Source organism: Cornus florida, unplaced genomic scaffold, assembly GCF_030987335.1.
Source record: "Cornus florida cultivar Cherokee Brave unplaced genomic scaffold, ASM3098733v1 CherokeeBrave_3.0.0_Hap2_Chr02, whole genome shotgun sequence".
In the NCBI taxonomy this organism is placed as follows: Eukaryota; Viridiplantae; Streptophyta; class Magnoliopsida; order Cornales; family Cornaceae; genus Cornus; species Cornus florida.
Window position 1 is genome coordinate 16,907,514 of NW_026775572.1, and position 25,084 is coordinate 16,932,597.

The 25,084-nt window shown below is 35.0% G+C and overlaps 2 protein-coding genes across 4 annotated transcripts; both read right to left on the reverse strand.

Moving 5' to 3' along the window:
• Positions 1 to 5,515: 5,515 nt before the first annotated feature.
• Positions 5,516 to 13,556, reverse strand: LOC132293937 (NADH dehydrogenase [ubiquinone] 1 beta subcomplex subunit 9). Its single transcript, XM_059791611.1, has 6 exons — positions 13,365 to 13,556; positions 13,186 to 13,227; positions 11,308 to 11,389; positions 9,974 to 10,029; positions 7,160 to 7,233; positions 5,516 to 5,735 (listed from the first exon to the last, which is right to left on the reverse strand). Exons 1-5 carry the CDS (start codon positions 13,488 to 13,490, stop codon positions 7,192 to 7,194), a joined length of 348 nt encoding a protein of 115 aa, XP_059647594.1. The 5' UTR covers positions 13,491 to 13,556; the 3' UTR covers positions 5,516 to 5,735; positions 7,160 to 7,191.
• Positions 13,557 to 14,427: 871 nt separating this feature from the next.
• Positions 14,428 to 23,322, reverse strand: LOC132293938 (kinesin-like protein KIN-7F). 3 transcript variants are annotated; one of them, XM_059791612.1, is made up of 15 exons: positions 23,114 to 23,322; positions 22,828 to 22,919; positions 22,045 to 22,476; positions 21,340 to 21,429; positions 21,149 to 21,249; positions 20,934 to 21,047; positions 20,779 to 20,860; positions 20,639 to 20,706; positions 20,470 to 20,535; positions 20,197 to 20,321; positions 19,257 to 19,590; positions 17,379 to 17,483; positions 16,329 to 17,300; positions 15,606 to 15,922; positions 14,428 to 15,201 (listed from the first exon to the last, which is right to left on the reverse strand). In XM_059791612.1, the coding sequence occupies exons 3-15, from the start codon at positions 22,265 to 22,267 to the stop codon at positions 14,880 to 14,882; spliced, it is 2,919 nt and encodes a 972-aa protein (XP_059647595.1). In that variant the 5' UTR covers positions 22,268 to 22,476; positions 22,828 to 22,919; positions 23,114 to 23,322; the 3' UTR covers positions 14,428 to 14,879. The 3 variants fall into 3 exon arrangements, with proteins under 3 accessions (XP_059647595.1, XP_059647596.1, XP_059647597.1); XM_059791613.1 differs by having other exon boundaries at positions 22,045 to 22,482; XM_059791614.1 differs by lacking the exon at positions 23,114 to 23,322 and having other exon boundaries at positions 22,828 to 23,093.
• Positions 23,323 to 25,084: the final 1,762 nt, after the last annotated feature.

The following is a 25,084-nucleotide window of genomic DNA, read 5'->3' on the forward strand; positions in this document are numbered from 1 at the left end:
GTTAATGTTCTCTTTCTTTACAGCATGAAACTCTCACTGCCCTTGTCTAAAAATTTAAAATAAAAATAAAAGGATTAAAAAAAAAAAAAAATTCATACTGTTCTTTTGCTACCTCCTAGTTGAATGAAATAATTATTTGGTTTCCTTCATATTTTCACACCTAAAAAATTATGAGTGATAATTCGTGTTGGCATGTCATGTTCGTATCAACAGGAACACGACACGATTATTAATCGTGTCTAAGACCTTTATTACGAACACGACACTTTTATTACACGTATAACCTGTTTAATAAATAGATCGAAACTTGACATGATAAGAAAAGATACGTTTAAGTCATTTTTTATACGAATACGATATTTTTATTTTACACGTTTAGTTAAATGGGTCATTTTTTTACACGAATACGTCACGTTTATATGACACGTTTACTTAATCTGGTTATTTGGGTCATATTCGTATTTATAGGGTTAAATACGAACACGACACGTTTAGTCAACGGGTTAATCCGTGTCGACATGATTATGACATGAACACGATTAGCCCAAATCCAAACTTAAACTCTCTTATCTCGTATCGTGTTAACATGCCGTATCAAAAAAAAAAAAAAAAAAAAAAAATCTTAAATGCCTAATGTATAATCCCATGTTGGTGCCATTTTTAACTTCTTCTTAGTGTACCATTTTGTTTTTTTAGATTGGTGAAAAGTTATTTATTCAAGTTTTTCTTTCTAAAATTATATGATCAACAAATAGTCAAACAGACTAGTATGTTAGGTTCATGGTAAATGCAAAAAGGCAATGGTCCGCTATCTCCTAATATAAACAGCTTTAGATTCACAGTAGTGGACTAGTCGGGTGTCTTTTAATATCGATTTTGGACGATTGATTATTCAAATTTTTCATATTATTGTGAATTTCATCTTCGATTAGTCGAATGTCTCACAAAATTTACAATATTTACCGACTAATTGAGTGTCTCACAAATTTATAACGACAAAGGTTTCACAATTTTATGGATCATTCCACAATATTATCTATTGTGTTTTACTACTAATCCGTTGTGATAAAGTTTTGTTTTCCCAATGTTTTTTCTTAATGTGAAATAATTATGTTAGTAATTCACTTTTGTTTCCTCCAATTAAATCTTGTGATGCTAGTTATAGCTCAATCACACGACTTCTTTTTCACATCAATCCAATTGGCGTCCATTTTATTATTAAAAATCGTCTATTATTCCTTAAAACAACTTATTAGTTGCTTTTCCAAGTAATAAACTCCATAGGAGGTCTTTGTCCCCTCCACACCTTTCAGTCACTTCATCATACAAATATATGTGTCTGGTATAACTATTATTAATCCAAACAGTTTTCCAAATACTTCTGTTTCAAATTATATATATATATATATTTATTGAAATTGCAATATAGTAATAACCCAAGTAGAAATTAAAAAAGATATATATACTAGTCTGTTAGAGCGACCTCAACGCGATACTAAATAGTATGTGCTTCTAAAAATTAAGAAAACTGCCAAATTCCTTCATCTGCTGCTGCTGCTGCTTAAGCTTCAACCGGCGGAGAGAGGGTAGTGCTAAGTCTGCGAGTATGGGTATCCCAATGAAGAAATAAACCAAACCAAAGGCAATACAGACAACTCCAATCGAGAGTATTAAGTGCTGATAATTGTCAACTCCTTCTGTTGCAAGCCTAAAACCAGTGTAAATGGCCCACAACACCATCAACATTGACATAACTGTTGCAAGAATTACAGCAATTTCTACGTGGATGGTCTTCGTCCCCCTTGCTGCACCATTTTCCATTCTAGTTAGTTTTTGTAGTGTGTGTGTGTGTGTGTGTGTATAAACACACATTAATAGCAAATGTAGAGAGTGCATGTTAAAGGAGAATACAATTTTAAGAGCTTACAAGCTCATTGTTATATATGAGCAGAACAAGCAAAGTGCATTTCTTGAAGGTAATACAATTGTACAACTTCGGGATAAGTATTTACACACTTTTGCCCACGTCTCAGCTCGAGCCCCTTTCCTCCTTTTTGAGGATGGAAAGGTTATCATTGATAATTTCTTGACCGAAAACTAAAACTATAATTAGCAAATGTTTGTTCTTCTTAGGATAAGTTGCCATGGTAAAAATAAATAAATAAAACTCCTTTTTTTTGAGTGCATAATGTGAATGAATATTTGGATGTCTTAGCCTCCTACTAGGATGGCAACAATAAAACAGGATACTATAATCCATTTATTTACCTTCTATAATTTTTGATAGATTCTTTGAGAAGATAGACCAAAACCAAAAAGGTAGAACGAGTGTTTGAGCCAGGTTAGAGCATTATTTTGGGTTTGTGTTAGAGCATTATTTCAGAGTTTGAGCCAGGTTAGAGCATTATTTCGGGTTTGTGGTAGAGTATTATTTCGGAATTGTGTGTGTTTGCTTAAACTTTCGAAAAAAAAAAAAAAAAAAACATGAAAAAGAATCATTACCTCGATGAATGCAATTTTTTTTCTCCTCCTTTTGCTGAAACCACACAGTAAAATTTACAGCCAAGCCTGCGAGTCCCATGATGACCAAAATCACGCCTAAGAGAATGGTGACAACTCCAAATGAGAAAGCAAAGTGCTTATATTTTGGATCTCTGTAACTGTAAGGGTAGGCAACAAATGCAAATCCAGTGTAGACAATAAAGAAAAGCGTGAAGATTGGGATCGCAGTGAGGGCAATTCGGGTAATGTCCTGACGGACTGTGTTTTGTTCCTTCTCTGTTTCATCATCATCATCATCATCATCCATTTTAAGATGGATATTGGGATTGAGGGTTGAAGAAAAGAATGAACATTTCATGTGGGACTTAGAGTCACTTCTCATTCTTTACGGTAGTGATTTGATGGGAAACATAAATCAATTCCCGTCCTTTTCACATGATAGTGCTGTGATTGGCTAGGGGTTCAAAGTTTTGGTTAAAATCAATTTCTTTCGGATTTGAAAAAAAGAATTGAATTGTAATTAAAATGGAATTCATTTGTGAGATTTAAATAAAATATAACGTGTCAAAAAGAATTAAAGGAAATAAATTTTGTACCATTTTAATATGAGAGAGAGACTTGAAAGAAGCTTGTAAAAGGGTAAAAATTAATGTGACGTATAAGTAGTTTAGTTACCAAATTTCTTCTAATTCTTTCAATTTTTTATCTCCCAATCTTAAAATGTTTCTTTTGGATAAAATGAATAATTATGGCTGCGTTTGGTAACGAGAAACGTTTCTTGTTTTCTATTGTTAACCTCTAAAAAGGCAAAACGAAAACAAAAATCGCGTTCAATAAAATGTTTTTGTTTTTCTATAACAAAAAACGTTTTCAATTTTTGTGAAAAAAAAAAAGAGGAAACATCAAAATGATGTTTCTTATGTTTTTTGCACTGTAGCGCAGAAACGTTTTCACTAATGTTACTACACAAGCACTATTCATTTCAAATAAAACTCATATTATTTGTGTTATATAATAAGTTGCATATTAAATGTTAATAAAAATATATATTTTTAATATCAAATATATTAAATATTGTATATTATTTTTTATTTGATAAAAATATATTTTAATATATAACATATTAAATAATAATGTAAATTATTTTTGTGACAAAATAATTTTTGATATAGAATATAATGTTATTAAATTATTAAGAGGTAGATATTTTATATTATTATATATCATATCTATATTATATTATATGTAAATATTAAATTATAATTAATTTACAATATTATAACACAATATATATTTTATTACATATACGATATATTATTTTATATTTTTTATTCATAATAAATTATCATATGCTAAATATATTATATATCGCATAACAAATGTATACATCATGCATATACATGTATTTATATACATAATTGGTGGGAATGTTTTTGCCTTGGTATATCTAATTTTGTACTTATGATGTATTGGGTATCTTTAAGATTTATAATTTTAAATTAGATTTTCTAGATTTATGGCTTTTTGATATTAATGGAAGTAAGTGTCGTGCCTGAGTGGTTGGGTTGCTCCTGGTGTTCGAGAGTTCATTTTCAAGTCATTTACCCTCCCCCTCACCCTCCCCTCTAATCACTAACTCCTAATTGCCATGAAAAAAATAAAAAATTTAAAGAATATTATGTACATTTTGTAACAAATATGTTGTATAGTACACAGTTATTGTTTTATGTTTTCAAATTTGTGGCAACAACGAGTGTTAATAAACATCATTTATGTTTTTTATTTTCACTCAAGAAAGCAAAATCATGTTTATGCTTTTTTGAGACTGCAAAAATATAAAACGAAAACGTTACTAAACGCACCCTAAGATTATTATATAGTCTTTAACAGTGATCAAGTTTACCTTTTCACTGTTTTAACATTAATGGTACTCGGGATTATGTGTTTTTATAAAAAAACTCAAGGTTAGGAAAGTAATACTTCCTAAGTCACAATTCTTCTAAACGGCCGACAGCACTTTCACTCCGTTCCCATTTTATATGAATTAGATTTTACCAACTTCGCACTCCCCACCTCGAACTCACTTTGGGTAGGTCTCATTTGCATAACATACATGATCCAACTACATTAGATCATATGATTTTCCTGTTCATGCGCATCAAGTGTTTTACCCAAAAAATTATGAAAACAACATTAACAAGTTCGCCATCACTTATCAATTTGAGGCATTTTTGTGGTGGTATCAACATTAAATTTCAATTGATCATTGTAATTTTCTTTAAGATTGAAACATCAAAGTCGCCATTATGCACTTTAAATAGCCTCTCCCACATTTATAACTCAAACAAACAGAAATTTTTTCTTATTTAATTAAAATTCAAGCAGTTTAATTTCTTTAAGGTTTCCAGTGGTCAATAATTCAGAAAATTTCAGATCAAAATACATATATACATATAAATTTAATATTATTTAGTAAAAAAAATTATAGCACTAAAATGCGGCCACTGACTCAACATTAGGTGAACATAGGATTCGGGGCAAAATGTAAAAATTTCGAAATTCAAATATTTCTGAAAAGCAAATTCAAGAAAGGAAAGAAGAACGCCAGAGCGTGGTATCATCAATAAAAGGTCAAAATAGGGAACTTGACTTGACATGTATATTTTGGATGAACTCAACACCAAGAAGCCTCCATCAATGAAATTTCCCATAGAACACTTGGTGGCTGCACTCAATCCCTATAATGAAAAGGGCTCTCTAGTTGGTTGAAAAAAAGGTTAGATCCCTGGTCCAGTTTCAAAAGGGCAGTCCAGTTCACGCAACCTTGCCTCCACATACGGAAAGGCTATTTCTGGCTCCGAACCGGCCACCTCCAAGTCCCAATGGAGCCTAACTGTTGCGCTAGGGCCCACCCTTCATCCCTGGTCAAGTTTCTAAAAGCTAATTGTGGCTACAGCATTAGGAGTGGGCAAATAATCCATAGTGCAAAAAAGGCAAATAAATTCGACACAAGTTTCTCAAAAAAAGATGAATGTATGACTTAACCCAGTTTTGCAGCAATTCATGCAAGAGGTTTTTATTATTGAGTCAAATTATGAAACTCAGCAGAAAACCAAATACACAGCAACTGAGAATCTCAAAAAGTGTTCAAGGCTAACAATTGTCTTCAACTTAACACAAACAAGAAGGACCAGAATCTTCTTCCCTCCCCCAGGCTGATACTGTCTCTCAATCTGCATCAATAAGAAGATCCAGAATATCACAAAAATCCAATGTTCCAAAAAAAAATGTGCTTGAGAGAGAGAGAGAGAGATCCACAATCAACCTTAGCGATACCAAATGAGTTTTTCAATATCCTAACATTCAACAACAATGATGACTGAACAACTCATTAATACATCATGTCATAAATATACACATATACACATTTACGTTATTGTTATAGACACGATTTTATCAAATGAACTTACAGCTGCAAGGTAGGGAAGGAGGGGAAGGGAAAGTGAGGTAGAGAAGCTTTTCTTCATTAGTACTAGGCAAGGGAAAAGTTAAAAGGAAAAAATGGGCAGAAATAGGAAGGAATAAAAAGAAAACATTTAGGGCAGTCTTATTTGAATTATTTCTATGTTTTGCCATTCAAACAACTAGGGCTGCAAGTTGGGCTGGCCCAACCTAGCCCAGTCCCAACCCAACCTCAACCCGAATCAGGTTGGGATGGGCCAGCCCGAATTGTACCAAACATGGGTTATGGTCAAAACCTAGCCCCGGATATTTTTGGGCTGGTTGGGTCGGGTTGAGTTTTTTATTTATTTATATATTTTCCCCAGAAATTTATATATATTATATATATTTGATTATATTATTATTAAAAAAAAAAAAAAAATTTTAGGACAAATCATTTCAGCCTCCCAATCGCCTCCATCTCTATTCTCGTTCTCAACTCTGAACTTGCCCTCTCTCTCTCTGCAACTGCAAACTACAAAATCTACAAGAATCAGATGTTCAAAACCCATATATTTCAGTTTATTTATCAGTCTACAAGAATCCAAAGTTCAAAACCCACATCGGCATATCATTTCAAATTGTTCAAAAAATCTAAACCCATATCTTTCAGTTTGCATCGCCCGCTGTTCCAGTTCGGGTTCGTTCGCAAGCTTCAGCCACTGTCTCTCAACTCTCAAGCTCCCCCCACCCCCCCCGCAACAGCTAACTTGTATGTATGGGTTTTGTTTTAATTTTTGGAAGTGACGGCGGCAGAGAGAGAGAAAGAGAAAGAGGAGAGGAGAGAGAGGCGAAAAAAATATTATTATTATGGGTTTCGGGTTGGGTTCGGGTTGAGCCAGATTTGTGAATTTTAAGCCCAAATTTCAAAATTTCTGGGTTGGGGTTGGGTTGGGCTGGATTAGCCCGCCCAAGTTGCAGCCCTACACACAACATCCTTGTCTTAATATATAAACGTAGAATGATAAATAAGCATGTAATTTTCTCTCTTTCTTTCCCTTCATCATATTTAAGCATGTAAACCAAGGTAAAGACAGTTTTCTTTTCCATCCCTCACCTTTCCATCCCTCCTAGTCCTTAAAATTTAATCCTTTCAACCAAATGAAGTATAGTGCGTCAAATAATAATGATGCCACATGACCAAAAAGAGACTAACCTTTATTATTGCCATGGAAAAGGATGATAGTTTCAGTCGTTATCTTCTCGACCAAAGTTATATACTATCTCAATCTGTATCAGCAATCATAAAAAAAGAACCAACTCATAAATATAAGCAGACTGTAAAGCCAGATTGGCATATATATCTTGAACAGGGAGGTAACAATACAGCATGAACAGGATGAACGAATACAGCAAGATCATTGGAAAGACTTCATGTCATCCTCCCATACAAATGGGGTTGGCCACATGAATTCTCTTTTTCATTTTTTTCATATTACAAGTCATTTTTCCTATTATATTTAAGGAAAAATTACACTACCTCCCTTGAGGTTTGGCCTAATTACACACGGCATCAAAATTACGGATTTTGTGGCAACGACCTCCCCTATGGTTTTCTCCCGTTATGACACATACCCCCTTTCGTGCAAAATTTGGACAGTGACTTCAAAATATTTGGTTGCAATGACCAAAATGCCCATCAACTAAGAGAAAAAGATGCTATTACCCTTAGATTGCCATCAAATTACACACAAGTCTTATTTTTATGGTAGAAGATACCCTTATTTCTCCTCGCCAGAACAAACCACCCCCCCCCCCCCCCCCCAAAAAAAAAAAAAAAACCTACCCTTATTAAAACGTATTAAAAATTTGAGGGGCAATAGATTAATTTGACATATTCAGATACTTTACCATTTTTAATAAATTAAATAATCAGGTAGTAGGGTAAAATCACAAAAATATCAACATCCATCAACCCCGAACCGTTATAGGGGATGTCATTGCAACAAAATACATAACTTTGATGTCGGTGTGTAACTAGGCCAAACCTCGGGAGAGGTTAATGTAATTTACCCTATATTTAATGTTTTAATCATTCTTCTATTAGAAAGACTTAAATTTTACAAAATGGTTCTCCATGTTATAATACAAATGTGTGGTCAGTATATACTCTTGAAAGTACATTTTATTTATTTTTTTTTATGAGTTATACTCTTGAAAGTAGCATAAAGGTCAAAACCTGGTAATTGCATTCTGAACTATAAAGCAAAGACGAGGTTAAATTTTCTAAAATCCACATATAATAGTTGTCCCTGCCGGTGCTATTACACATCTAGTGAATTGAGCATACTGAAGATGTTACAACTGACCTACAATGAATTCATACCTTCTGAAGATTTTACAGAAATTAAGAAAGTAAATTTCTGAGCTAAGCAGGGGCTACAAGTCTACAACTCCTGAGGAATTTAAAGTGTGTTTCTGTCTTCTTAGCATTTCACAATTTACTGAAATATGGATTATTTATCAAGGAACAAAAGTAATTGCCTTACTGAGAAAAAAGTAATAAAACTAAATAAAAGTAATTGCTAATAATGCAAACTCTTCCGGTTAAATCCTTAAAACTTCATCAAATCACATTGATTAACATCAATGTGAAATCCTGCATTACTATGAGAAGCCAAAGTTTACATAGAAAAATGTAAAATAATTGAGGTAACACAGAATACTACAGAGTCTGGAGACAAAACCAAAAACTTAATTTTATCTCAATCTAGATCCTATTTGACAGCTTAGAGAAAACTAGAGATACACATGCACAGACATTCACAAACACATGGTGAGATAGATAGATAGATGTAGATACACAGAGAGACTTGATTTGTCCCAAAATCAAAACAATTGAACAAAAAAGTGCTTTTTCAGAAAGCATTCAGCAGATTTACAAACACCCATAAAACTTCCATGAGCAGGATCGGTGACTGATGACAGATATTACACTAGCCGTATTAACATCTTTCCGAAATGTTTGGGTTTCTTATTTTTGCGTATCAAAGGTAATGCTTGGATTTAAATGAACTCAACTTAGTGGCCTGTCACTGCAGGGGAGGCAAAAAAACTGAAAACTTGGGACCATGCAATACTAATTCCTGTCTAAATAGTTACTAGGCTCCAATTTTTCTTCTCTTTCCCTGCATCTACTTGCCAAATATAGAGTGTGGGAAGCCCTCTAAGAAGTGATTACCAAGGGATGCATAACCAGATATACCAATAAAAGCAATTGAAGAAAAACATAGTAAGCTGTTGGGACAAACTCAGATTTGAAACAGCATACAATGCAAGTCTTACATAAGCAGCATACCCCCAGTCCGCCCACCTAAGAGGCTAAGACCCACCAAAGAGATGGAGATCTCCAAGGTTAAGAATCATCATGATCAGATGATATAACCATTAAGTTCACAGATCGTTTTTAAGTGTACCATTTGTAAACATCAACATTGGTAGTAAATAAACTGTTCAAGTGCTCCTTCATGCTGAATATCCTTTGCTAGGCAACTGAGATATTACATCTCCGGGACAAATGATGCATTCATAAAGCATATGATACATCACATGTAAAATTTGACGAGGGTTATTCTCCTTAGTTCTGAATATCCTTCAAATGAAGGAAGAAAGAACAAATTAAGCCCAACATAAGGACATTAAGCCCAACCTAAGAGGACCAAATCATATAGATATATGCATAATGTAAGAACCTTGAGCTACAAATCAAGAAATGAATATTTGTGTAAGAACCTTGAGCTACAAATCAAGATATGAATATATGTACTTAAAATTAGTTTATTTAGGTATACAACAATGGGAAAAAAAGGATGCATGCCCAAAAGTTTATACAAGGATGCAAAATATACATGTCACAACCATGAAATGAATGAAGTGAATAAGCAGAATAAAAAATTAGAACAAAAAGATGAACTATAAATTACATAAATTAAACAAAATGAACCAAGTAATAAGTTGTTAAATAAATTACCCCTTTAGGAGGTGCTGGGTTTCGATTAAACTTGCTGCCACCGGGAGCCCATGGAACTGTTCAAAGAAGATGCAAGTGATCTTTCAAGCTACGTGGGTAGAATTAAACTCATAATGTGACAATGGGCTAGAGTAATAAGCACCACTAGAACTAAATTTGCTATGCATCACATTCACATAATCACATCAGTCCATCTAAGAGAAAGCATCACATTCACATAATTACGCCAATCCATGTAAGGGCATGCACGGAGTTCAAGAATACTGATACATTTCAGTCTTTGCAAAGCATGACCAAATTATATAACTTCTAAAACTCACACACTAAATGATTTTTGAATCACAAAGAAATGTGTAACAGAAGTAAAACGAAAACTATCAGATTACTTTAATAACAGTAAGAGTTACTTTCTTTTCATGCAAGTTGGTTCTTTCACAAATTAGTGCTATAAGAACTTGTAACTTAGTTTCATATATTGCCATATAGGTATATTGTTCAGGAACTCTGACTTAGTCTCATGTACAGGTCCGAGATCTTGTCTAGTACTCTCATGTACTCGCACAATTCCACATAGGACGTATACTGAATTGCGGCACTTTTAGCTTATTCCATTGTTCTTATATATTCTAATTACATCTTTTTTGTAACTTTCTGCATATTACTTTGTGTTTGACTGTATATAGACCAATATTTAGTCCCATCACCAACAAAAAGTCATACTGAGGCCTACCCAATCTGCAACTCATAACAATAACCAAAGCCAAGCCTTCAGCACCAACTCCTACTCCTGGGTACGCTGAGAAGTATAGCCTCTGTAGTTACAATACACAGGCTCTCTTCTAGTAACAGAATGTGAATTTGACACACACTGAGTTGCCTTGACAGCAAAGAACCCCAATAAATTTCTATCTGATAAAAGTCTATGGTGGCTTGGCACTCCCACTTAACCTTTTTACATAAGATTCTAGAACATTGTCGTGCCAGGGCAGAAATCATGTCATTTAAGATACAGATGAGCTTTGTCTTCATTAAGAAAATTTTAATCAAGAAAGCAGCTGACACTTTAAGATCCCATGTTTACTGAACCACAAAAAATCCAGTCTGTATTTGATCCTCAAATAAAGGAATAAACCAAGCATCCTTTTTTTTCTCAAAGCAGATATAACTAGCAAGATCAGAACAAGATAAATTTGTTGAACATCAGGCATTTCTTCGAAATGCACAAAGAGTTGTGTTCTCTTCTTTACACTGTTTTATTCTTTCAGTGCTTTTTTCAAACGGTTAAAATCACAGCTTTACTCAAAGGAATTAGGCTTCTATTATTTAGTACTTACTAGTATAAGGATCAGGATGTCGAAATTTATTGTAGGTTGCTTCACCATCAGATATCATTCTATCAATTGTCTCAAGATCTTCCTGGGAATCAACCAAATAAAACAACATGATATCAGATATAATAGTCGTATCAAGAAACAGAATACAATGAATGTATAGTTCAATTAGTCGAGTCCAAAACGTTTAACAGTTTACTGCATCTAGCCTTATTTATCTAGATAAAAAGTAAAACAATAAAGGTGCCACGCAACACAACCCATGTACACATAATGACGCATAAAAGAAAACAAAACAAACCCCTGGATTACATATCAGGAGACGAGAAATAAAAAAGAAAAAGACTGAACCCGCCCCAAGAAGTAGAAGACGAGCAAGAGGCACTATAACAAAACAATCCTACACCTTTCCTCCCACCTACAACCCTACAGATCTAGCGAACTCCCTACCACCTACACTTCAAGAAGCCCCGTATCACTTTACACCTTCGCCCTCATAGTTAACTGAACAACACAATTTATTTAACTATGATTTCATGTCTTGAACTAGATACCACTCTGCTCTTTAACTATTCAGCCACCTTCAATCTCTGCCTAGCAAACCACATAGCTTTGTCCTCAAACCCCTCATACAAACTCCAATAAAATTAATAAAGGCCCCAAAATTATTCATTACCCATACTGATGACACACCTAAATCCTCTTTCCTGCCACCTACCAGGTACACACGTGCTCTAGCAGGCTAAGAACTGGTAGAGGGCATGCACCATTGTGTAACTAAGATCCTGATCACCCACATCCTCCCCTAATTCGAGCCTTACTTCCAGAAAGGAGCAACATCCCATCCTCCCATCACTGATCTAAGAGTAGCCCCATCCAGTTGTAATTATTACGATGATTGTAGTCATCGTAATTATAATGTAATTGAAATAGTTATAGTCATTACCATCATCATTAATGGCTACCTAAGTGTAAAGCAGGGTGGTAAATTATTCAAAAGCTATAAACCTATTAGATCATTAGCTGGATAAATCAGACTTATAACAACTTCTTTTAAAACATAATTCCATTAATATTGTTATTCCATGTTCTGCCTTATGTAGTAGCAAGACCATTAGAAATGGAATACCACTTTATATGAGATGAATAAACCGAAAATGTAAAGTATAATGCACCCATTTCGCATCGTCCATCCAGCTAAGCAACATGATTACTTGTAGCAAACAGAATAATCATGTCAAATCATTACAATTCTCCCGTTTACACTTTGGTTCAAAACCTACATCATAATTGCAACGCTAAGGTATAAAATCATGCCCAATAAGCAAACTATTGTGCTTTTTGAATTGAAATTTCAAACTGCCAAAAGAAGGCAAGGGCCTTACATCACATAGCATATCCGTAAACCACTTAAAATATAGATGTGCCACCAGATGCCAACAGATAAAGGTCTCCTTTATCTTGACAGAGCAACTCAAGAACATTGCCAGTTTAAATTCCATATATGCTCACAAATTTTTTCAGGGATTCAAAGGTGATGAATTAATGTAACCATGATCATAAAATGTGCCCAAAATTAAATAGATGAGCTCAACTCTTCATGTTCAGGTGCTCATGAAGGCAAACCATGTTCAGAAAAATTTTCACTCTTACCCTACATGGAACGGCATAGAACCAAAAGATTTGAGCACAAAACAGTGATGAGCGAGATTAATTTTTTTTTTTTTTTTTTTTTTTTTTTTTTTACTTCTGACATTTTTTCAGCAACTATCATTTGGCCCGTCAAGATGCAAATTGCAAGAAAAAGAAAAGAAGTGGCTAATATTCATATGATTATAGGAAATTAAGCGAAAAACTTAAAGAGTGTTTGTGAGAACAAACCACATGCTTGTTGACCTCAAATTTCTCTCGGAGGACATCTGCCTGGAACAATCAATAGTTTTGGGTATTAGAAGCTAAAGTATACATATATAGAGAGAGAAATGTCAAGATCGTGTAATTGAAGATGTGGAATGAACCCTAAGAGAAGAGTAGAGAGATGGGAATGACATTTGACATACATCTTGATAGAAGAGATGGCGATGAACGGCCCAACTGAGAGTATCTTTAAGGGCTCTCCTGTAGAGGATCCTCACTCTTTCCTTCTGTGCTGCCCTTCGAGCAAGGTACGACGCCGATGCACTCATCTCTGATCTCTCTCTTCTTTCTCCACTCTCCTCTCTCTCTACGCTGTTTTTTTGACAGACGGGCTCCATTCGCTAGGCCCAGTTTTGTAATTGGGCAATGGTACCACATGACACGACGTCGTCCCTATTGATCATACTTAGATTTTTTATTTTTTTTTTTATATTTTCTTACAAATAATAATAATAATAATAATATTTGAGAGAACAAATCACGTGTAACAGTTCCTATAAAAATTAGAAACCTCATCTTTTATTTTGAGAAGTATAGCATAAAGATGGATAAAGCATTACTGAACAGTCTAAACTACAGGTTTAGTATGGAACTGGAAATGAAAATCATATCATCTTTAATTTTCAATTAGTTTTTCCTTCTCTCTTTTTCAGTCCCATTTAAATGGCATCTCATGCTACTAAAAATAACAATAATTTTTATTTAAAAAATTCAAAAAAAAAATGTTACTCCTTCCAATTCATATTAGTTTATATTATAAGGTTATCTCTTTTTAAAATTGTCTTGTTGTCCTTTAAACTTAAAAAGATGTATAACTGTATATTACCAGATTGGGAGATATTTGAAAACCTAAAAGATAATTATGAAAAATTAGTATTTTTATGCTTTAACTCGTCAAATGGAATAACTAATTTGAGACACTTAAAATAGAATTGTAGACAACTTACATGGAAGAGAGGAAGTATTAATTTATCAAACTAGACTTGCATGTGTCACATTCTGAATGGCTTAACCATTTTTATTTTTATTTTTTGCAGGTCAAAAGTACCAAACATAGAAGTGCGCAAATATCTCAACAGTGTGTTTGTTGTATGAAATATCTGCTCGAAAGCAGGAAGTAAGAAGAGAATTTAAAAGAAGGAAGTTTTTTCAATCCCAGTGCATAAAACAGTGCGTCTTTGGAATTAATCCAGTTCTCCGACACTCTAAATCAAAAGAGATCATAGAATAATAACGGTCTTATTCAAGCATACTAAAAAAAAAAAAAAAAAAACTTCATATAATGATACAATCATAAAAGCAGAAACTCCACAAATTACAGGACCCAAAAAAAAAAAAAAAAAAATGGATTACCACTCATAAATCAGCTGTGTATAAATAACCTCAGGTGATGCACTGTCTGAGAGGAACCTTCTTGGCTGTGACCATTGTCTAGTGCTTGCTTCTTGCAGCAGTTTAAGAAAGTAACCGAGATCTGATATACTGCAAAAGCTGATTGCCTCAATCGAGTAGTTGTACAAGGCAAGTGCTCCACAAAAATCTCACCAACAAATCAAGCACCAGCATTGTCAAAATTTAATCATAATGAATGTTATCTGGTCAATCTCATTTCTACCAAATCGCCTCTAGAGTTGTCTATACATGAACATACTACAAGCTTAGAAAAGGGATGCCATGCTGTGTTTCCAAACAAGGGATCTCCGGCTCATTCGTGGAGGAGTGAAGCTAAGTCCAAACATCTCCTTCATGGCCTGTCCATGCTCCGAGAACCTGATCAACTTTGAAACAATAGCAGCACTCTCCCTAATGTGGTTCATATCCTTTGTGTCACTCCACAAGTAATGCACCAGTTGCAGCCTCCTCCGCTTTGAGTCCAAATGGATACCCCACTTCTGGTAGAGTCCATTTCTCTCCACTCCTGAGAATCTCTTGTACATTAGTCTGCTTAACATCTCTCTCTCGCGGCGAAGAGCCTTCATGCTGTCAAGTCAGAAAGGATATTATGCGCGTGTTGGTGAAATTCTAAGTAGATATGATGCAAAATGGGCTTATTGCTTTGTGCACCTGAAATAAGATCTATGATGCAACACAATAAAGTTTGTAAAAGCTAGTGGCCATTTATAAATTCTTTCAAAGCAAGGAGCACCTATTTTGGGATTGTTGTCTTCTTAACTGAACCCGTCCAGTTCCAGGTCTGACCCTTCTTAACTGAACCCTTCCAGGTCTGACCCTTATAACTTCCAACCCCATTTTTCTTTTTGAATATATTCACTTTGCATATATGCAAGAAATGAATACAGTATTCCAAGATACCAGTTCTAAAGTACCTACACGTGTACATGCATGCGTGCAAGAGAGAGAGAGAGAGAGAGAGAGGGAGGGACCTTGAAGCTAATGTGACAGTGCAGCCATCTTCCACAGCCTGATTTCCCCCAGAAAATGCTTCCTTGAGGAAGGAAAGTCTCCTGAGCTCTACCTCCATGTAGATGGAGTCTGTCGGGTGACCATTAAAGAGTAGGAAGAAATACGTCCTATGGACCAATGAAACATTGCAAGCGTGCCAAAGTTCAAGTATCACTTTCTGCTTCCTCTCAAATTCAAGGGGCCAATTTTCAGGTGTTCCCACTTCATGCATTGGATCTAATCCGACATCTCTGACTTTCTTCCCAGACTCTTCAACCTCTGGCTCCATTTCCTGAACCTAGGATTACACAGGAAACCATCTTATAGTGAGCAAGTTTCATGTAAAAGGAATGATTTACTGTAGCTATAGCACAATGCAGTAAATGGTTAATGATATAGAAATGCACGATTTACTTCCGCTGCATGTGACATGACATGTCAACATAGTAAATAGTTATAAGAGCAACAATATGAAAAGGATTAAAATGATTTCTCTGTAAACAGATGTACAATGATTTTATGTATATTTTCACAAAGAAACTATTTACACATCTATAGTCAATATTTTATCACAGAATGAGTGAATAATAAAACCAAATGACCACTCACTAATTGGAATCAAATTCTGAAAAAGAAAAACAGTAACACACAAATATGAAACATTAAACAAGGACGCACCAGCAAAACTATAGGTACATTATTACCTGCCCATCAAGAATTTGTTCTCCATACTGAAGCTTGGTCATTTCCTTCAGCCCAGCAACAAAAGTGTGAATGCTAGGAACATCCTCATCTAAGGAAGCCTTGTTGTTCTGAGATTTTAGCCCATCTGGTAAAGCACTTCCAATAGACGATAGAGAATCATTTCTTGACAACCCTATAAGGTTGGTACCATAATTATACGGAGGAAGCATCCTTTCAAAGCCTTCTGGTCTTCCAGGAAAGCTTCTCTCAAACCCATTAGGCGGGGTGTTCTGACTTTGTCCTGTCATATCAAAGCATGGCGAAGATGAGCCTGTCATGAGACTTGCTCTACAACTCCTGCTCCTAGTTAACTTCAGGCTTCTAGAACTTGACATATCTGCTGCCAGGGCCCAAGGAGATGGTTCATCAGGGTAAAGACTGACAAGAGAATCAATGGTCTTTTCTTCATCCTGGATTTTCTGCTCCATTACCCCATAAGTTAAATCATTTTGGATCCGACTTTCTCTAGGTGAGGTTGATACCATTTCCTCATCTGCCAAATTGCCCATCCTAGACAATGTCAACGTCAATATTCTATTCTCACGGGCTGGTATGGCAAGAGAATCAGATATCTTGTCCTTGCTGTACTCATCTATCTCAATACATCGAACTTCCTTGCAGATATCCTCAGGATCCTCTCTGGTTTCCATTGAGAACTCCTTCCGACGATGACATGGCCAGGATCTGACAGACTTACCACCATATGACAGTGGTTTAGAAGCACAATTAGACAGAGACTTGTCTTCATCATTCCCTGAAAGCTTCAAGTAGGGTTCTTCGGGATTACTCCTATAATCTATGTTAGTAGAATTAATTTTTTTTGCACTTGTGTCCAAACAATGAGGATCAGCCACACCAGATGACTCTGATTCAGAACACTCATCTTCCCATTTATCCCCTACATGCCATTTAGGATGATGACTAATTCCATCCTGTACAAAGAGAAGAAATAAAAAGTTAGCAACTGGAGAAGAAACAGGTGTTACAAAACTCTGATAATATATGTGTACCTGTTGCCTTGAAGCTTGATCATTTCCTACCAATCGTAGTAAATCCTCAACCCGAGACTGAGCAAGATCCCGTTGCTTAGTTAGCTCTTTCACCTCTTTCTCTAACTGCATGATAGAAAACCAGGGAATCAACACAAGCCAATAAGCAACAAACTGCCTACCCTATGGGCGTATCTTGTAGGGTCAAATCCAGGTATAATCTCATCAAGTATGTCTTGATTTACAATATAAAAAAAGTTAGTCCACTAAGTTAAAAATGTATGCATGATTTCAGACCTTTACAGGTAAAAGGACAAACAAATGTTCTAGGCCTAGGCCAAAGGAAGTCTGACACCCAGCCACCCACAAATTGTTAACAGGTTGCCAAGTATTATCAGATTAATTTGTTGGACATTCATTTTTGGCAAGTTTGTACATAGCAGTATGGCACGTTCACATAGAGAGAGAATGGGATATCTTTAAGGTGAGAAACTCACCAATCTACTTCACCAATTTTAGCTTACCCAACTCAAGCTCCAGTAAGTTGATCCTTATGAGGTTTACATCCTCAGTTACAAGGTTTATTTCCTGGATTTATGAGGGGCAAAATTTTGCAGTATGCCTTTAAGTATCGTCATTCAGTAATCACAAGTGAAGGGACATTCATTCCATAATAGAACTGGAGACAAATTTTTTTTTTTTTTTTTTTTTTTTTTTTTTTGCTGATGATGGTGTCGGGCCCCTTAGAGCACCCCCATAATCTACCACCAGACACATGCAGTCTCCCCATCCCACGTGCACTGGGCAATTACCGGGAAAAGGAAATGTGCAGGAAGATGCCTCTGGGTATCTTGCCACAACTCACGAGTATCCCTGTCGGCAACCTGCAGGACACATCTGAATTGAATATTTATGTGGTTCACATCCACAGCTACAAGGCTCATGTCCCAAATTTACCGAGGCATAAACCTCTGAAATCCACCAGTAAGAATCATTGTTTAGTAATTACAGGTGTAGGGAAGCTCACTAATAGAATTGTAGTTTCCTATAAAGCTCCCAAGTGCTCTCTGGTAGAAGTGGAAATGCACTAGGGAAATTCACACGAAGATGCATGTGAGTATTAGTCCCACCACACCGCATCTTTCAGATGGCAGCCTGCAGCACATCTCTCTAACTTGCCACAGGCCCACACCATCACCAAGACAATTCATGTGTACTCTATGTTGCTCAAGGCAGCACCTTCCAAATAATTCTCTATTCTCAGACAAATACATGGACATCTCCATAGAAGTATGGCCCTCCAAGATTTGCAATGTGTGCCAAAATTCCATGTCGCACTGGTACATAGTACATACATTTCCTATCATCCTCAGACACATTCTCTTGTATAAAAGGAGTGACCTTTACCCCATTTCTCAATGTTATAAAAAAATAACTCACAGACATGATATATTCTGACTCCATTTTCAAAATAGAACATATTTTCATTCTATACACCAACTACTGGGATTTTCATCGTTCTATGTATAATAACTACAACTCCATAATAAGAACCCAAACCCAATTCCTCCCAATGCCTACAAATCTCATGGAGAGTCTATTATTTCCAGATATGATTCAATGCCATTCCTCCACTCATTCCCTCAACATTTGCTACACAATTCCACTGTATTTCAACTAAAAATCCCACCATCCCAGGAATAGCTCAACTAGAGAGAAGAAAGCAAGGGATTACCACCACCATATTTGACATTTTACAAGTCTCTTACCATTTTCATATCTCATAGCTTTTTCACAAATCGTCTCCCCCCAAGGCAATCTAGTTTATAATACCACCAGTTCCAGTGAATTTAAGTATGATAACATGTATACATGTATTTGACGAGGAAAACAAATCACCTTTTCAATCTGAAGATCTTTCTTTCTCAGTATTGCTGCATAATCACAAGTGGAAGTAGGGGCTGGAGTTCTTAACTCGGTCTCCAATCGAGCCAACTCTTTTTGCAAATGTTTCACCAAGGCCTTATCAGACATGACAACATTGACCTTTGCATTTGTGTTCACTTCTTTTGCACAACTGGCAAACAAGAGAGTATTTCTAGATTGCTCAACATGGCTTCGTGCAGGGCTCAAAGTGCAAATGATAGCAGTTCTGGCATTGCCTCCCAAGCAGGGATGTAGTATGCGTGTTAGCTTTGAATCTCTGTAATTGACGTGTCCTTGTCTTCCCTTGCTGCACCCAATTATAGCACTAAATTGATGAACTCAAAATTATATCACTTCACTTATCTATATCTAGAAAAGGAAGAAAGAGAACAAAATAGAAAAGAAAAGAAAAGAAAAACAGTGAGAGAGAGAGAGAATAAATTCAACAAAAAATAATAGGCCAACAAGAATATAATTAGTTCACTTAAGGATGTCTGACTTGGATTCGCAGCATATTTGAAATGACTGACAAGTAAGATTATAGCTGGGAATATATTTAACAAGCAATATACCACTTATTTCTAAAATACTTATATTATGCATGTGAAGCAAATCCAATATCATCTTCAAATGGCATACCAAAGAAACTAACTTCCAACACCATTCGGAGTTCCTTCTTTAGCCCATCAAAAAGAAAGAAAAAAACATGGTGGGTTCATCCTCGATAAGGGTGTCATGGTTTAGAAAACCAAAGCTCTGATAGGAAATGGTAAATAAATTTAGACAATCTAGTAAGAGTAAAACACCAAAGAGTTATGCCCGCAACCTTTAGCCAAGATATATTTAATAATTTTTAAAGCTGCCAGTTGTAGTTGAGAGAATAACATGGTCAATAGAGGAATAATTAATCAACCTTAGCTTGCGAATAACAGTTCCTAGAGTCAGTAAACTACGATTGATGTGACAGCCTTCTTTCAGTCTTGTCCCGACTGATAATGCCTGAGACGCCCGCTCACTCCCTGCCAGATCAACGAAATTCTGCCAGCAAAAACCAAATTAAGTAACCATGTCCTGCCACTTGTTATAACTTACATTTACCTTTTTCAGAGTTAGACTCATCTATTAAGATCCCTAGGCAATAATCTATTAAAATTCAACCCATTAAAGAAAGTTAATTGATCTATACCACACTGGCTGCAAGGGTTGTTGAATTGTCCTTGCCCAAAAACTCACGAGCAGAACTTTCAATTGTCTGCAGCAACCAAATACAAAAGGTGTAAGGACTCTGAAGTACTGCATGGAATACTACAGCGAAATTTATCTAACAAGGAAAGGGAGTGAAGAGAGGGGATCACCAATCTAAGAATTTGATGAGATCTAGAGCTTGTTTCATTAAGCAATGTCTCCCCTATCTGTCTTTGAGCTGCAACAATGCAATAACACACATATAGGTATGGCATCATTTCATAGTATCATTGTTATAGAATGTCATTACCTTCACAAATGGATAGGAGATCCTTGAGATGACCCCAATCCCTAAGAGTTTCCTCTGTGAGTTTCTCAACGATAGTCCCTTTCTAGAAAAATAAGAATTCATTAGAAAAATACATACAATCACTTGATGCCACCGAAAATGAAAATAGCATTCACCTCTGGATCATCTAGGAGCCTAAGTGGAGTATTGTCTGTGCTAAGAAGATCTCTGACAGCTTCATTGTAGATCTCCATTGCAGAAAACTTTAAAACAAATGCTCTTTCTTCATGCTAAAGAAAAGAAAAAGAAGACAGCTAAATAAGTTAAAGAAACAAGAATGAGATGAAATATAATATTGAACAAAATTGACATCAAATTAGCATTTCTCTACCCTTTGTATATAGTCATATATATCTGCAACCGTATACTCTGTTATTCCAGTCATTGTATATGTCTTTCCACTGCTTGTTTGCCCATATGCAAAAATACTCGCTGAATGAACAGAGATGAAAATCATTCTCTTGTGAAGTAATAACTGTGGTTATGACAACTAGAAAGCAGCTACTTGAACATTATACTTACAGTTAATACCACTGACAACAGAAAGAGCAATCTCCTTTGCTCCTTCGTCATATACCTGCCTTGTCGAGCAGTCACCTCTAAATACTCTGTCTATCCAAAAACATGAAACAACAAAAATGAGGGCAAGATCAGAAAATTTTCATACATCTTCAAATAGACCGTATCAAGTTCTGAAGGGAAAACAAAAAATCCATCTGGAAAAATTGTCAATAAATTCAAACCCCATAATAAATTTGGTTTCCCAAAGCTAATATTAAAGATATTTTCAACTAGTTCCGAACTTGCTATTGCTATTTCATCACAATTCATAATCACTTCCGCTTGCATATAGACAGAAAAAAATAATAATAAATAAATAAAAATAAAAAGCAACAGGGATGTCCATACAAAGGTCCTAGGTAATCTGCCAAGCATTGCAAGTTAATGGAGAACAAAAGTGACATGCTCCAAGTTAAACACAAAGTAAATTGGGAAACAAAATATTGTAATTGCAATGGACTCCAGGGCCACCTAATCCAAGTCCAGCAAGTCTTCATGAAATTGTTTTGGTTACTATACTGCAAAATGCTCCAGATCACACCCAAACACCATAAAGGCCTCATCCAGAACCGACAAAGGCCTCACCTATATTGCCTTTAAACCCACAACAAGATTTGAATCTTCAAGAATAACAAATTTAAATGTACTTTCGAACATTTTTCTTACCAAAAGTGTAGGCGGTTGGAAACCCGGACCGCTCTTGAAGACTGTTCCGGAACAAGATGGCAGTCTCATTGATGCATTCCCAGTCTGAAACTTCATTCCTCGCAATCTCCTTCTCACTCAAAGGCCTCAATCTGACCAATACAAGAATTTTCTCCTCCCGTGCACTTGCTTCCCCTTGCATCTTCTCCCACTTCATCAACTCCTCCCCACCAATTGCCCCCATTTCTCACCCTCCTCTTTTTTTAGTCACAAACCCACCTCCACTAAACCAATAATTTAATACCCATAATTTAAAAATCCCCCAAAAACACTTGCTCATTGTAATTTCCCCATGTAAAATGCAGAGAGAGACAGTTACAATGTTAAAAACAGGGTTGCTGACTTGTTGTGCTTGCCAAGAAACAGTAAGCTGTACTTATCATAACCGTTTATCTGCAACTACAAGCTATATAATTAAAGATAGTATTCAACAACTAACGAAATAAACAAAAAGGGTTAATCATGGTTTTACTTGTGATTAAGATCTTTGCTTAAATTTTTGTAAAGTTTCACTGCAAATCTATTGAGTGTAAGAACTAATAAGAGCTAGTACTACTACGCTTGCAGACGAAGTAACTGTGTCTAATGGAATTTTCAAAGGCCGGTGAAGATTGAAAAGTTTCAGAAATAGTGGTCCACAACTATATTGGGTATTTGTGAGAGACACACATATATATTCTTTGTTTTACATGGCAGAAAAAAAAAAATTTTAAATTGTTAATAATAATTAAGAGAGTTTTTCACCTTATCTGTCGTTTTCACAACGGGAGTGAACTCTGACTTGAGATAAGGTCTCCGATTGAACGGTGGGAAGCTTCTGTTCTTCAAATTTGGTGCTGTGAATTGAAAGAATCCAAATGAAAGAATCCAAATGTAACTGTCAAAAATTCCAATGCAAACTTAAAACAGTAAAGAAACTATAAACATTTTCAGGTATATATTTGATCCGATTTTTACGCATTAAAACGTTGATGTTATCGACAAACGATCTATAACAGTTAAAATTGCAGAGATTCATTAGAAATCTTACTAAATGCCCTAGGAACAAATTTATTTACTTCTTTTTAACTCCGAAAACAAAATGTCTCGAATTTGTTTCGATATTTAGCTCACAAAGATGACGAAAATTTACAAGTAAAAACTGTAAAACCCTAGGATAAAATTTTCTCTCTCTAGTTTCTCTCTCCTCTCACTCCCTCTCTAGAAGACGGGGGGTGATGGTCCTGCAAACCGGCCAAATGGTTGCTGGAGCGTCAACGTCCTCCAGAGTAGCTGAGCTTCTCAGAGAATTAACGTAAATGACGATTCTGCCCTTGCTTTATTAAGAAAATCTGGGTGCTAGTCACGTGACGCCGAAATTGTTGGTTTATTAATACAAACCATGTAAAGCGTCACCTGACCGTCAGATCATAATAAAATCACGGTTTGACCGTGAGTTACTGGAGAGGAGGCAGATGGCATGACAGGACGGTAATCTAGGTTTGATCAGTACGATGAACGGTCAGGATGGTCCAACTCGCGGGTTGTCAGTGGGCAGCGCGTGAAGTTTGTTATCGGTGAGAGATAGCCTCACTGTCTGGTGAAGGTTCGAAGGCAACTATTGGCTTTTGTGAACGACATCTGTCCAATTCTAAGGTGGGATCTAACTCGCCTAAAGCGTGAAAAAAGAGCGACAGCGAATTCTAAAATTGAAGTTTAAATTACAATAAAATTAAGAGAGAATTAGAATAATTTCAAGTTTTACATAAAACATAAGAACGTTAAATATGCCCCAATTAAAACGTTCAAAAAAAAGTAAAATATACCATTATGTTTAAGTGCGCTCCCATATTTCTTTTTTTTTAAAATACTCAAATCTTTTTATCATGTAAATTCAGTATTACGTGAACAAATATATAGTACCACGTCAATAATCACCTGGTAGTACAGTTTTTATGTCATTATCCAATTCAATACCATGTAATGTTTAATTAAAACCAATTAATTATTTTTCATCTTTTAGCTCTTCGTATCACAATTTACTAACAATTATAGCCATTTGATTGATAATATAGCAGTTAATACTATAAAATGGGTATTTTATACATAATATGCTTATAATCCGCACACATAAATGATCATTGAGAAAATCCTTGATTGCTACAATCAACTCCTAATAATACTAGTATTTTCTAATAAATAATGCGATTTCATTTCTCTACAATAATTATTATTGTGTTATGATACTTTTGCTAATAATTATACATAGATAATTGTTCAAAATCATAATCTCTCAATATATACCAGGGTGTTGTATGATACATCATAATCAACAATTGTCTCCGTTTTATTAAATGATTACCATCAATTGATTAGGAAACTTTGTCTTTATATTTGTTTTTGAAATTTTAAAGAAGCATTATTCGCACTCTACTCTCTTTTTTTTACGTTTGTATTATAATCTTATATAAAATGACAATAATATCTTTAATTTTACAAATTAATAATTATTACTTTTTTAAATGACACAATTGTCCATTCAAATATTCTCTCCTTATCTCTAATATTTAATATAAAAAAATAAAAATAAAAAATTGAATAATATTTTGTTTCCACAACCAAAAAAAAAAATTATATTGAATAAATTCTCCTTTGACCGGGCCAAAAAATAATAATAATAATAATATATTTCTTTGTACAGAAAAATAAAGGAAAAAAGAAAAAATTTATTTGAAGAAATGATCACAAAAAAAAAAAAGAAAAAAAGAAAAAAAAAAAAAAAAAAAAAGAAGAAGAAGAAGTTGCTCAAGACAATTGTTGAGGTTAAACAAAATAAAAATCACTAAAGTTCATAACTGTTATGATTGGTTGAAAATTAATCACTAAAAGAATATAAAAGTATAAAAACTACATTTGTAGAAAAGAATTGTATAACTTATCCTAACCACTACAACTAATACTCATTGAAAAAACAAAGTAAATTGTTTTGAAGTTTTAAATTCACAAAACTAATTAATTGACT